The following is a 14,851-nucleotide window of genomic DNA, read 5'->3' on the forward strand; positions in this document are numbered from 1 at the left end:
ATGGCATAAACTTGAGAGAAATCATCACGACAGGTCATGCTTAAGTCATCTCAGTGACTGAGGCTGTGCGAGCCACAGAAAGTTTCTCTGACATCATCAGAGATACCGAGACCACAGACCAAGAGAATCTATCAGATTGTCACTGTCTATTTTATCTTGGCTTTATTTTTGTATTAAATTTATTGCGGTGACATCGGTCAATAAAATCATGTAGATTTCAAGTGTACAATTCTATAATACATCATCTGTACCTTGATTGCATTGCGAGTTTACCGCTCAAAGTTAAATTTTTTCCCACCACCATAGATTTGACCTCCTTATCCTTAGCTACCTCCCCCCTTCCCTGGTAACCACTAAACTGCTGGCCATGTCCATGAGTCTCTTTTTGTGTGTCTTGTTTGCTTGTTGCTTTCAGATTTAGATCCCATATATAAGTGAAATCATATGGTTCTCAGCTTTTTCCATCTGACTTATTTCGCTTAGCATCATAATCTCGAGACACATCCATGTCGTAAGTGAAGCTCTGAGCTTACATCTAGAAATCGTCTTGACTGACAGCCTTACAGACTCAGAAACTGGTTTATAACTTGCTCTGATCATGAACCTTTTTTTTTTCTTTTGTTTTCATAAATGTTATCAAATGTTGATGGCATGGAATTTAACTCCTACAGTCAGCCATTTGGCCCGTGCTACTGCTCAAGCTCTAAGACTCCAGGAGACCACCTTAGAGTCCTTCGCTCATGGGGCCTCAGACAGTAGGGTCACGTTAGACTACTTGCTAGGTGAACCGAGAAGTGTTTGCACAGTGGCCAACTCGTCACGCTTTTAGCCCTGGGGGACATGAAAACAAAAGCTACTCTTTATCCTTCATCTCACATTAACATACAGGTATCCCGGCCTATACCTGCTTCTATTGTCGCCGTGGCCTCTGCTAGTAAATTAAACACCCACAACGCCCCTAAACACCCACAACGCCCCTCGAAGATGGATGAGGTGGGCCTGTGAGATCATAAGAGCAGATAAGAGGGAACGATGGGCACACAAATCGGACTCCACCTTACAAGGTAATCCTCCTTCTTAACTGAACCTGGACCCAGTTGCTCTATTTCCCTCGAGATTAAAGAACGGACAAGAAAGGTGTTGGGGGCAGGGGATGGTAACAGAGCGAAATGCTGGGCCTCTCTTTGACTCCATTTCGTTCAAGCCTGCTTAGTCCCAATGGCCTTCGGGCCAATAGATTGCACGCAGTCTGGCATATAGACAGTGCTAGTCAGTAGAGGAGTTCTGCTTTCTGCTCGAGGTTTACAAAACCAGCCCCTCCCATTTCCCCTTCCTTTCTCATATTTTGAGTTTTGGCCTTTCGAAATGCTGGGTGCACTGGCTTTGGACCAGGAGGAACAAGTTGATAAAGGGGCAGAAGTTTGTACGTTAGTGTTTGTGTAAAATGGGGGAGGCGATAAGGCAGCATTTAAGTACGCACAATGCTAACATACTATACACAATGAGAAATTTGTGCACATATATTTAAACTATGTCTCTATAACAGAGACATTTACCTCCTCTATTTTACACAAATGTTAGCTATTCTCTACATGATTACGCATGTGTGTGTGCGTGAACACACGAATGCATCAAATGCACGTATATGTGTCTTACGAGTTTGTATTTGCCAAAAAGATTTCTGGAAAATGCTTAAGAAATTCACAGAAAACTGAGTGGCTAAAGATAAAAGTGTCTCCAGGAGCAAGGAGACCTCACATGTCACCCTTTCGAAATTTGAATTTTGAACCAAGTGAAGGTATTTCATATTCAAAACAGATATCACTCCTTTTTTTTTTTCCTGGTAACCTAACATTTGTTAAGGCCGAAGATCTGAGCAGAAACTTTTATTTACTCCCGATGACATAAAGCGGGTGCTTGCATTCTACCCACGCTCTTTAGAAGTTGCTCCAGAGTAGGAACTGAGGGAGGGACTAGACCTCTGTATGAATGAGCCTTTCAAAGGAGACTTTAAAAAACAATGCAGCAGCGTTTGCCAGATGAGCATCTCTTTAAGTCCAAGAAATACTGTTGTCGAGTCACGCCGAGGCAGCGCACGTTAGCAAAGGTAATACCGCCCAGAAATCAGTGAAGCCACCCCGAAAGCGATGATAAAGACACGAACAGGGAAGATACAGCGCGAGATTTGGAAGGAATGGTTTCAGAAAATGTCAGCAGAAAGAAAGGCAGCATTTAAATACGCGCAATGCGAATAATCCAGTATTATAAATAAAATAGCGCCGGAGGAGGCTATCGAAGTAACGTGGAAAGCAGTCGTGATACAGCATCCAGATAAAAGCAGGTAATAGAGCAGAGTACAGCGTATCACGTATAAGGGAATTCAAAGTGTCAAAGGAACGCCATTTGCGGCGATTTTAAATTTAACTAATTCTAAATTGGATACGTTATTTTAGCAATAAGAAAATCATAGCAATGAAATGTTTTAATAGAAGAGGAAACGAAACGGCTAAACAAAGTATATATTTTTCCAATCGGCTCCACCCCTCCTCTGGGATACCTGTTCTGCTTTGTCTTTGCGTCTGAAGCCCTTTGGGGCCTGCCCGTGGAGCGGTTCTCTTTTAGGGTCTCGTCCACCATCAGGTGCCGGCCACAGGCAGTTAGCGGACATCAACCCCAGGACCACCTGCGTTTGAATCGCAGTCCGCAGTGGCCAGGTCAGTGACTCTGGGGCGGCCACTTTCCCTCTGAGCTTTAGTTTTCTCATCGGTAAAACCGAGCTAAGAAAAAGAATACCCCCAATAGGGTCGTGGTGCTCACTCCGTGAGACATCCACTCCTAGCACGTGGCCCCTGCCCGGCGCACGGCAGGTGCTCAGGAAAGGGACCTGTGAGGAGGACAGGTTGTCACGCCAGTGGTGGTGACAATACCGGAAATGGCGGTGAAGGTGATAATGGTGGCTGGGGGGGTGGTGGGGGGCGGGCATCGCACACAAGGGGGCTCTGTAATAAATCTAACCAAAAGCGACCGCACAGGGCGACTTGATCATAACCTCCTAACTGTGTGATTCGTGGTGCGTAGTCGTACCCCAGGCCTATAACAGGTTTGTCTTCACCTTAAGTAAGCCCTGTCTACCGTTGGTGTACATCTAGGTTAACACACCTTTGAAATGCTGCTTTTTCAGACTGCTCGGAAGCATAATCACCCTCAGGAGAGCCCGTAATCTTGTTAACTATCCTGAAATCCGATTACATAGCCATCCCTGCCTTGCTTACCAGGTTCTCGTAATCGTCCTTCCGTTCCCTTTTTAATTTTAAATGTATAAAAGACACTGCAAACTGTCGTTCTGGGAAGCCAGTCTGTTGAGATCTCGCTTCCAGACACGTCCTCTGTTTGGTCCACATAAACTCCTCTAAAAATTCCCTGCGGGTCTGCACATTCTTATGTGGACGTGGCCATGACGGTGACGATGGCACTGGCGGACGCGTATGGCGTGCGCGGTCATAGTGCCGGCGGAGGGAGTGGCTTTGGTGACAGCAGTGATGGTGGTGATGGTGGTGGGCGTGAGGATGGCGGTAGTGACAGCAGTGGTCACGGACACCTCTCCTGCCCCTTCCATGACGCCAATTATAACCGTGGCTTTTCGTGCTAAAGACTGATCCAGCACCTGGTCGAGGAGAGAATTAACAAGGTCCTGTGAAGGCTCCACAGGGCCAAAGACGTGGTCGAAGGCGGCCCATTCCAGAAAGTCCCTCGTTCCTGGTGGCCCTGAACAGGCCGGTCACACATCATGCAGTGACATCGAGCTCGTGAATCAAATTCTGCTGTGGATGCTTCTCCTAGCTCTTCCCTTTCCTAAAAACATTCATGAAATTTCTACGACAGGCCGAGAGCTTACTGGAAGCTTCGACACTCAGCTCGCTGAAAGCTCACAACGAAGCTATGATGTAGATCCTGTCACGATCCTCCACTTCTCAGATGAAGAAATTGAGACTCAAAGAGATTCATCACTTACTCAAAGTTATGCTGCTATAAAAATGCCAAACTAAGATTTGGACAAAGTCGGTCTGAACCCAACGCCATTGTCTCACCAAGACCTTGAATCTCAACGCTTCCCAGGAGCTAATCATGGATTATAAATAAGTGAGGCCATTTGAGGGGGGCAATAGGGACTACGGAGAACTGAAGACCATGGGCTCTACCTAAAGACATTCAAATCCACTTTTTCCTTAAATGCAGAACCAGTGGGCCCCCAGCTTGCAGCCTCTGCAGGAGACAATACTTCCCGATTGAAGATCAAATTCCGTCTCATGTTCAAGGAATTATACTCGGTAACTTCCCAGGTGCCTTCTCTTCTCTCAACAATTGTTTCCCTTTTGGGGTCCTTTTTCTCTTTCCTTCCCAAAAACTTGCTCCGACATAGACCGTGGCAATTCCCAGCGTGAGGAACCCTGTCTAGAGAAGAACCATTCTTTCTCTCAGGCCTCACTCGAAACCAGCGTAAGGGAGTCTTTTATGTGAAAGTGTAGGTAATGTCTTTCAGAACAGCTGAGACCTCCAGCAATGCTGGCTTTGTTCTGTGGGGAAGGGTTAACCACTTTAATGAGGTATGGTTAGCATGCAAAAAGCTGTGCATATTTAATGGACACAACTTGATGAGTTTGGAGATAAATATCCCTCTGCGAAACCATCCCTCCCATCAAAGCCATGAGCATGTCCATTGCCCCTCAAAGGTTCCTCCCGTCCCCTTTTTGAGAATTGTGTGTGTGTGCGTGTGTGCGTGTGTGTGTGTGTGTGTGTTAAGAACATACCACATAAGATCTATCCCCTTGGCAAATTCTAAGTACACAATGCAGTATTGTTGTGTACAGGCACTGTGCTGTATAGTAGCTCTCCAGAACTTATGCATCTCGCATAATCGAAACTCTATACCTTCTAGCCATTGCCTCTTGTTTTGTTTTTTTTTTTCTCCCCACAACCTAGGCTCTGGCACCCACCATTCTACTCTCTGCTTCTACGAGTTTCGCTACCGTAGCTTCCGCAGATACGCGAGCTCATACCGTATTTTTCCTTCTGTCCCTGGCTGATTTCACATACACATCAAGGCTAATGTGCAGAGAATTCTGGCCATGACCTACTGTAAGAAATACATTTTACGCCAGAGAGACAGAGAGAGAAAGAAATAGAAATGAACCAAGTTTCACAAATCAATATTCACCATAGGCAGCATCCAATATTTCACAGCTCTAGTCCTTTAATTCCTTTTAAAATGCTAGTTGGAACCCAGTAAGTTGGTTGCATGACCCCAGCTCCAACACTGGGTCACAAGTAAGTGGCCGAGAAAACACCAGCCTAGAGTTACTTTGGCCATAAACAAAATACACAAGCCTTTCACTGTAAGCCTGGCATGAACCGTGCTGGTGTGTTTCTTATGGAGGTGAGGTGTGTGAAGTATGAAAAAGCTAAGTAATTCCCCATGGGGCTCAATAAACTCACTCATACTTTTAGATCCTGTCTTCTCATTTTTAATAACTAATTGGTTATCTGCTACATCTGAGTCAGACTGCGCGTCTCGCGTCTTTCTTATTTTAGTTTGCCTGAAGCTCATGAATTCACAACTCGTCGTCTCTTTGGAGTGTGTTAAAGCAACTCAGATTTTTTCACACGACCATCTAATACACACAATCCTTACCCAGGCAGAAGCAGGCGCAGAAACATGAGACAGATGCCCCTACAGCAGCTTTCAAGAAATAAAGCAACGAGACAGGTAATGTCTCCTTGAATTTTTCCCCAGTACCAAAACATTTTTCTAGACCAAATATCACACAAGAAACATTTATTTTCTATAGAAAGATACCAAACAGGTTCCTACTTACCCACGAAATGAAAAGTTCTTGCGTATCACTCAGTCTGGCAGCTTCTTAGAGCTAAAAAAAAAAAAAAAAAGGAAGCATATCACTCGTCCTCTTGAGCTCTAGTTTCTCAAAGATTCTTGTGGGTAGAGGAGACGGCTGGGGGTGTTAGTTGGGGAGTTTGCATAATGCATAGTCCATTAGTTCTCTTTTCATTTCAGTCATTTAAGTAGTACGTTGTCGGGATGGACCATATTAAAGTGCCTCAGAAAATGAACTTGGAAATGGTGATGGTGTCCAACGGGCAAAACCAGGTAGTAGCGAGTGGAACCAACTTCCACATACACCAAGAAAACGATCCAACCTGAAGGATGCTCCTTTAGGTTGGTGAACTTCTCAGTGAAAGAGTCGAAGGCCAGAGTGTGGAAACGAGTCTGTGCATCCACGTACTTATTACTCAGTTCGCTATTATTGTATTCCAATAAATGGCGGCATTCCACAGGAGGATTGGCTGGAAATACGGTGGAGCTGTTCCGCCCGGTCAGACCAGGACACGAGAATCAAGCAGAGCCCAGTATCTGCACCATATCAGGACGGTAGCCTAGAATCGATGCCGAAATGGTGCTCGTAAGCAGTGCACACATGTCTTTTCTCACCTGCTGGCTCACTGGAAACCAGCTGACTCTTGCCTTTAGAATACGCGGTCACTTTTGTTTCAAACAACCCTTTGAAGTCAAACGTCCTTTGTGCCTGAGTTGGTTTAACACATGAGCCCACTGGATGTAAATTAGTGTAGCCACTATGTAAAGCAGTATGGACGTTTCCCAAAAAGTGAAGAATAGAACTACCACACAACCTAGCAATTCCTCTCCCCCCAAAAAAATACAAAAATATGTATTCTTAAAGATATGCGCACCCCCGTGTTCACTGCAGCGTTATTTATAAAAGCCAAGAATTGGAAACAACCTAAATGTCCGTTCATGGATGATGGGATCAAGATGTGGTAAATGCACACAATGGAATGCTACTCAGCCATTAAAAAAAAAAAAATACGAAATATTGCCATCGGCAGCCACATGGATGGCTCTGGAGAACATCGCGCTCAGTGAAATAAGTCAGACGGACAAGAACAGGAACTCTATGATTTCGTTCACAGGTGGAAGATAACAAAAAAATAATAATAATAATAACAAACTAATAAAACCAACAAAAATAAACTCATAGATACAGGCAACAGAATGACGGTTCCCAAAGAGGGAAGAGGGCGGAGAGAGGGTGAGCGGTAAAGGGGGGCAAACACGTGGTGGTCGGTAGACGGGGACCAGACTTCCGGGGGGGGAGGGGGAGCAACAGAACTCACAGACGTCGAATCATAATCTTAGGCACCCGAAACTTATAGAACTTGGGTTACCCTAATAACTTCGATGGTATTATTTTTTTAATTTTAAATAAATAAAAGTGGTTATTATTTTTTAATTTTAAATAAATAAAAGTGGTTTTCATTTTTTAATTTTAAATAAACACTAAAGTCATGATGGCACATTTTGACTGTTCTCACAGCCACTCTGTTGCACACTTTAAAACGGTTAAGATGGTGAATTTCGTGCTCTGTGACTTTCATCTCAATAAAGAATAAAGAAATAATGAATACATGATTGATCTTACACAGGCTTAAACAAGGAACTTGGTTGACTTGTTTGGATTGGGGCGAAATTCTATCCCTTACCCGTGGGCTTTGCTTGATGTCATTTTCCGAGAAATTCAGATGACACTGGCTATTGGCCTGTGGTGATCATGTAGTTACCACAATAAGCAAAATGCTGGTGGGAAGAGCAGGGCGTGTTGCAATTCATGCAAAAATATATGTACGTTAATTCCAAAAAATTTCATAATCGAAACTTTTTAAACTTTCTTTTTATTTTATGTAGAAATGAAATCACAGGATAGGCTACAGATGTTTAGGAATTACATGCAACGCTATTGAGAAAACAACAGAATGGACAAAAAGTAAGAAACTGTAAATTAATAAGACCTGGAGTACCGGATCATGGGGCTGTGGACTTCACGCAAGGCGGCCCACAGGGACGGCGCCAAGAAAACGAATACTCTGATCTCACTCTCTTCTCTTCTTCTAATATCTCGTTGGTGTTTCCCATTGGCCAAAACCAGCTGGAAGCCAGAGGCCAAGAAAATCCTTAGTTATACTCAAAGATGTCAGCACTCTAGGCAGACATCTGCGTGGATTTAGAGGGGTCCACAGAAGACATCCAGCCCACTTGGATATTTATTTACTTGTTGTTGGGTCTGCCCCGCCATTAGAATGTAAGTTCCAGGACAGGAAAGACTTTGTATGTCTTACATAGTATCATAGCCCCAGGTTCTAGAGAGTAGATAATTAATCAATATTCGTAGGATGGATAAATGACTTTGCAACAATTCTTTAACATCTCCAAGTCTCCTGGATTTTCTTTTCTATGTGTTGCAGGGAGCTTGGGCTAGACTGGAGGTAGAATTTAGACACCTCTCGCAAATGATGGGTACCCACCCTTCTAACACCTCCAAAACACCTTACCTATACAAGTTGAAGTACATAAAAAATTTGAGAAGATTCCGCCAGAAGGAAAAGAGAAAGAAGACAGAAGGGTGGAGAATCCGTGTGTCCGGTAGACCTAAGTAGCTCCTGGGAGGCACCTGAAGTGAACGGTTAGAATGAGAGATGGTGCCGTGGTGTTTAGGAGTCAGAGGTGACTCTGTGCCCCAGTACAGCAGCTTTGGGGCCCAGGAGACAATGGCAACCCCAAGCTGTGGAGAAAACCTGCTTCTTAAAGCACATGTGGGTCAGGATGAATTTCTGCGTTCTGTGGACTTACCTGGCCACAGGTAGAGACCCCTGCACGGAGTTGGGCAGATCTGGGGGGAAGGCATGCGAGCGACTTCGGCGAGGAAGTAGAGAAAGATGGCAGATACAGACCACATGTTACCTCAGCAACACCCACAAGCTCCTGAAAAGAAGTCTTTCTGAGAAATAGGGAAGAGGAAGGAAGATAGTCTGAGATGCTGTGGGTAGAATACTGAGCCCACCTCTGCAGCGGGCAGAGGCCGCTCGAGTTTCAAATTACACATGAAGCGGATAATTTTATCACCATTGGGAATTGCTTACAAAGCAAGTTCACGGAAGTGGGACATAACACATCAAATATTGATTACAAGTAATCATTTATTATGGAGCTAATAATCAAGGGGAGATGGTAAGTACTATTGGGTACTTAGAGGTCACCCCAAAGACTTGAAAACATATCGAAAAAGATATTTGCACACTAATGTTCATAGCAGCATTATTCACGGTGGCCGGGACGTGGAAGCAACTCAAGTGTCCTACAATAGACGGCTGATTAGATAAATAAGATGTGGTGCATATATAAAATGGAATACTACTCAGCCATAAGATGAGATGAAACACGGCCATTCGTGACAGTGTGGATGGGCCTTGAGATAATCATGCTAAGCAAAATGAGCCAGACAGAAAAAGTTGTAAATGACATGATATCACTTACATGTGGGATATAAACCTAAAAGCAACAAGCAATTAGGACAAATGAACAGAGATTCATGGACAATAGACTAGTGGTTACCAGAGAGGGGGCAGGGGAGGTAAATGGCATAAAAAGGGTCAAATATGAGGTGACAGAAAGAAATCTAACTATGGGCCGCGAACACTCAATGCAATGTCTATATGCCTTACTGTCGAATTGCATGCCTGAAACACCGGATTTCTTTAACTAATGACCATTTAAAAAATCTAAATAAACTGAGAAAAACTAAAAAAAAAAGTCTCCTTCTGATGCTTTTCATATTTTTAAAGGTGAAAGAACTTTACTAAACATATATTTGCAAATATAAAAGCCATTGAATTCTAGGCTCAGTAAAGCCACGTGGTAAGCACGCTCTAAGACCTTTTAGCAAGAGGAAGGCTTTATCGAAATATCTAAATTTGCAGCATTGTTCGAGACACATATTTTTAAACGCAGTTCAAAATTTCATTACAATAAGCTTCAAACAAGCATCTAAGTGATTAATATGACCTTTTTTTTTTTCCTCGTATTTAGTGGTCATGGAGATGGTGCAGCGTCAATATTATTGATGACTATCTTTAACTCTCTCTGGAGGCCGGATGTCCCTTCTCCGGAAGACTGGCCTCAGCCAAACAGGAGCTGCTACCACCTCCCACCACAAGGAAAGGCAGCACACGACTAAAAAATGACGAAGGGAAGCCCCACAGCTAGGGGGATAAACACGACATCGCCCTGCCACCGCTGGAGGTGGGGAGGGGCAAAGAGGCGAGGCCGCTTGGTCCAGAGTGGCTGAGTGGGACAGAGGCCGCAGCAGGGGCTGTGTCCGCGACCAGGTCTCCGTGGTGCCTGACCTGCCCGCTCCGAGCACCAGCACCAGGTCGGCTGCTCCGGGGGCACCAGGGACTTCTAGGGGGACGCTGAGTTTGGGGGGAGCGAGGGCCAGAGGCAAGGGGGCAGAAGGTGCTACGTTCAGTAGGGTGATCACTTTGCGAGGTACGTGAGTAAATCTCCAATCACTATGCTGCGTAACTGAAACTAAATATATTATCGTCACCAACTATGTTTAAAAAGTCATTGAATTGTACAATGTAAGTATGAGCAACTAATTATCTATTATGTTTTAATAAAGCTGTAAAAAAATGTTTAAAGATAAATTCTATGTCAATGCAATATTTTAAAAGAAATCAAATGCAATGCAAAAAAATTCATGCTTAGTAAAATATCCAAATGCAAGGTCTAATGGTGTCATGCCGGGTCATAATGGAATTGACAATCATTTTCTCTATATATATATATATATAAACGTTTTTGTTTTTGTTTTAATTAATTTCATTTATCTATTTATTTTTAGTTTGGTGGCATTGGTTAACGAAATCCAGTGCATTTCAGGTGTACAGTTCAACAGTAAGGCACATAGACATTGCACTGTGTTCACCACCCACAGTTAGATGTCTTTCTGTCACCACATATTTGACCCTCTTCGCCCCATTTCCTCCCATCTCCTGCCTGCCCCCTCCCCTCTGGTAACCACTTTTCTGTTGTCCAAGTCCATGAGTCTCTGTTCGTTTGTCCTAATTGTTCATTGCTTTTAGGTTTAGATCCCACATGCAAGTGACATCATGTGATTTTCAGCTTTTTCTGTCTGGCTCATTTTGCTTAGCATGATTATCTCAAGGCCCATCCACACTGTCACGAATGGCCGTGTTTCATCTCATCTTATGGCTGAGTGATATTTCATTGTATATATGTGCCACAGCTCCTTTAGCCAGCCGTCTATTGTAGAGTGCTTGGGTTGCTTCCATGTCCTGGCCACTGTGAATAATGCTGCTATGAACATTAGTGTGCAAATATCTTTTCGGATATATGTTTTCAAGTCTTTGGGGTAAATACCCAGTAGAGAGATTGGTGGATCATATGGTAGATCAATTCTCAGTATATCTGAAATGGTTAATTTTTTTCTAGAAGTTGATTTTGAAAATATTATTGATGAGTTTGCTTCCATTCAAACCAAGAAAGTCAAATTTTAATAAATTCTGGGCTGGGGACAAATAAAATATTTAAATTTAAAATAAGATTTTAAGTTCTAATATTTTTGTTTTCGAGTTTTTAATTTTTCCAACTACTTTAACATTCGGGAGAAGGACATTATAGATAGTCGATAAATATCTCTTGAGAGAACGGATCTGGCTTTTTTTGGGACACCATAGATTTGGATTATAAAAGGCAAAACTATTTCACTATATATATGCAGAATTTGAGAACCATGCGGTTTTTATTCTGGGGCCACAGAGGTAAAGGAACTCACCAGTGTGGCTTGGTGTTATAGTAAGAAAAATCCCCAGTGTAGAGGTCACAACTTCATCCACTTACCTCAGAAATATAGGGTTCCTTAAGGAAACTGTATTTTAGACCAACATGTAACATGTTTAGAGACAAAACCCTGTGCCAGTCTTCCATCAGAAGAAACTTTATTCAAGAGTTACGGATTTACAGATCCCGAAAGCCGAGAAGTGAAGAGTCAACACTTCTCTGTACACTCCAAATTGTTGCAATCAAATGCAAAATGTTGACAATCCATTGGTCACTGTATCAGTTAGCAACTGCCACAAAGAAATGCTTCATAGCAAACCACTCCTGAAATTCAGTGCCTCAAAACAATGATACTTGATTGTTGATCCAGGGACCATGGGTTGGCTAGGCAGGTGCTGATCTTGGTGTGGCTCGCTCATATGACTGCAGTCAGCTGCAAGTTGGTTAAGTGGCTGGTTAAGTACAGTATCAGCTGCTATAATGGGACAGCTTAGCTCTCCTCCAAATATTTCTCAAATCCCTCTAGCAGATTAGCCTGGGCGTGTTCTCATGGTGGAGACGGGAGTACAAGAGCAAGTGAGAGCAACCGTGTACAAAACAAGAAGGAACGCACAGCCAATTTTGGAACCTCCGTCTTTGAGTCATGTTCACCAGCAATCCCTTGGCCAGAGCGAGTCTCAAGGCCAAGCCAGGGTCAGAACAAAGATAAGATACAAAGTTACAGAGAAAGGGGTGGGGAGAGATGGAGACCGTTCTTGGGGCCACAGATGCAATCAACATACCACAATTGCCTATGAGTAAAAGTCATGCCATTTCTTGCTTCAATATCCCTTAAAACCGTCACCTCTGTACTGAACATTCCAGACAAGCCAAGCATTGAAGACCCACAGATCATACATCAACGTTTGTATCCGTTTCCCTCCCAAGCTGCGGCTGCCACAAATAACCAAGGCCGAGCCTCCATCAGCCAACTTCCGTGTGTCATGAACTTGTCCAACACATGACCACTATGGAACTAACGGAATCCTAAGCGGTAATTTGACTCAAAGTAAATAATTAGTCTTTTCTCTGCATCCCCAAACTAAGAATTTCTGGAGTCAAAGGAAGAGAAGGGGAGGGACAAGGGGTCCGGAAGAGGAGATCCATGGTTAAAAGCTCAAAATCCCGCTCGGCCGCCTACAGCTGTGTGATGCTTAGGAAGTTACTTAACCTCTCTGAGCCTCAGGTTTTTTCCGTCTTTAAAATAAAAAGTAATCATTCATTCAACGTATTTATGGATAATCTACTAAATACAGTTCTTTGTACCTATGGAGCTTACAGTCTAAGTTGGAGACACCCAAGAAAAAGAGGAATTATAACGTAGGACTAGAGACCATGAAGCCTTAAGGGACTCACAGAAGTGACATCTGATCCTACTTCGGGAGATTCAAAGAATGCTTCCTGGTGGAAGCGATGACTAAGCTGAGACACAAAGCATGGGTAGAAATTGGTTGGGATTTTCAGGAAAGGCATCCTACAAAGAGGGAACAGCAGGTACACATCTCAAACTCAAAATGTTTCCTTGCTGGTTCTAAAGACGAGTTGGGCTATCAGCATGGCAAACGGAAGACTATTCTAGACTATTCTAGGACATCCATTCACGGGTACAACATAATTTCCCTAGGGCTCTCATTAAAATTCAAGGTCTGGTTCAGCAGATCTGGGGTGGGACCCGAGAGCCTGCCTTTCTGACGAGGCGATCCTGATCGTCCTGATCCGCAAACCACACTTTGCGTAGGGAGGTGTCAGAGGGAAGATATCTGCATTCTAAATTTCCATGTCCTCTTCCTGGCGCCCAAGATTTCATGGGGAGTAGAGAGCGAGGCAGAAGGGAAATTACTTTGTCAGTAGGACAAATCTTAGCCAAGTCATAAAACAGTTTCTGGAAGGAAGGAAGGAAGGAAGGAAGGAAGGAAGGAAGGAAGGAAGGAAGGAAGGAAGGAAGGAAGATGCTTTCCTTGAAAGTTCCCAGAAAATCCGGACGCTTTCCAAAGGTGTTTGTCATCAAGCGCTTCGACCCTCCGGGAAACACTAGAGTCCTGCTCCACCAACCGCCCTACGTACAAACAGCTCTCCAGCATCTGTGCCCAAGTAGCCTATAGCCTATATGTCTGTGTGCTTGATTTTCCCCACTGGGGCTCTCATTAGTTTTACTGACCTTTTTTTTTTTTTTTAAAGCAAGAGGAGTTTTTTGGGGAAGGGTAAGCCAGTCAGTCAGAAGACACATTATTAACCAAGTGTTGCTATATCGGGCACGTAAGAGGCACGGGAGAGGCATGCCTAGAGACCTGCGCCAATGAATTCAGAAAACAAAACAAAACAAAACAAAACAAAACAAAACGAAATGGTAGCCAGGCGATCTTGCCCACGCCATTGCACAAAGCTCTGTGATTTTCACAAAACTCAGAGTTGTAAAACATGGAAGATGAAATAGTCCTTCAGAAAAAAATTTCTTTTTTTTCTCCCCAGTGCACAAAACCCTGGGAAGGCTGCCTCTCCCATCCATGCTCCAGATTGCCCAGAGAGTTCTGGGGCTAGTGGGATCCTGTATTTTCGCATTAAGCCAGAAAGAAAAGACTCCACCGTAGGCTCCTGCGGGCACCTGCTCGCCTCGAACATTGCTCCACGGCATATTTGAAAAGCGAGAAAGGGCTTTAACCCTGTGAGAGAGAAATCAGAATCAGCGACAGGATTTGTACAAATATGATTACAGGGGTCATATCTACAGGGGGCATGGGTCTTATAAATACAGAGTTAAATATGACAACAAATACTACAAAAATAAACACTAAAAATGTTAACAGGGATTATCCCTAGTGTGGCAGGCACCATTGGCAAATTCAAGAGCCATTCTCAACCCCTCTACCAATGATAGCTCCTACTCTAGAAGCCAGAAGCTTGAGTTGTCAAATTCTCGTGTAACTAGGAGTGGTCATGTGATGTGGTTCTGACCAAATCTGCTGAGGGGTTTCTGGGAAGTTTTGTTTCCTATTGGAGGGAGAGGACTGTTCCTGAACATGATTGATTGCAATGGCTGTGGCTATGGCAGCCGTCTTGCAACCGTGAACATAATTTGATGAA

General features: G+C 43.7%; 2 protein-coding genes across 2 annotated transcripts in view; both read right to left on the reverse strand.

The window, feature by feature from the left end:
* Positions 1 to 5,906, reverse strand: part of LOC107511276 (adhesion G protein-coupled receptor E4) — a 40,091-nt gene extending 34,185 nt beyond the window's left edge. Inside the window, exon 1 of the mRNA XM_016145542.2 lies at positions 5,874 to 5,906. The gene's annotated coding sequence lies outside the window, so the exon portion shown is untranslated. The remainder of the gene's footprint in view (positions 1 to 5,873) is intronic.
* Positions 5,907 to 13,929: 8,023 nt separating this feature from the next.
* The window catches only part of ADGRE1 (adhesion G protein-coupled receptor E1), a 43,172-nt gene continuing 42,250 nt past the window's right edge, over positions 13,930 to 14,851 (reverse strand). The window contains exon 18 of the mRNA XM_016145532.2: positions 13,930 to 14,430. Within this exon, the coding sequence (XP_016001018.2) occupies positions 14,425 to 14,430 (6 nt within the window). The 3' untranslated portion in view covers positions 13,930 to 14,424. The remainder of the gene's footprint in view (positions 14,431 to 14,851) is intronic.

This window comes from Rousettus aegyptiacus, unplaced genomic scaffold (genome assembly GCF_014176215.1).
Source record: "Rousettus aegyptiacus isolate mRouAeg1 unplaced genomic scaffold, mRouAeg1.p scaffold_m13_p_16, whole genome shotgun sequence".
NCBI lineage: Eukaryota > Metazoa > Chordata > Mammalia > Chiroptera > Pteropodidae > Rousettus > Rousettus aegyptiacus.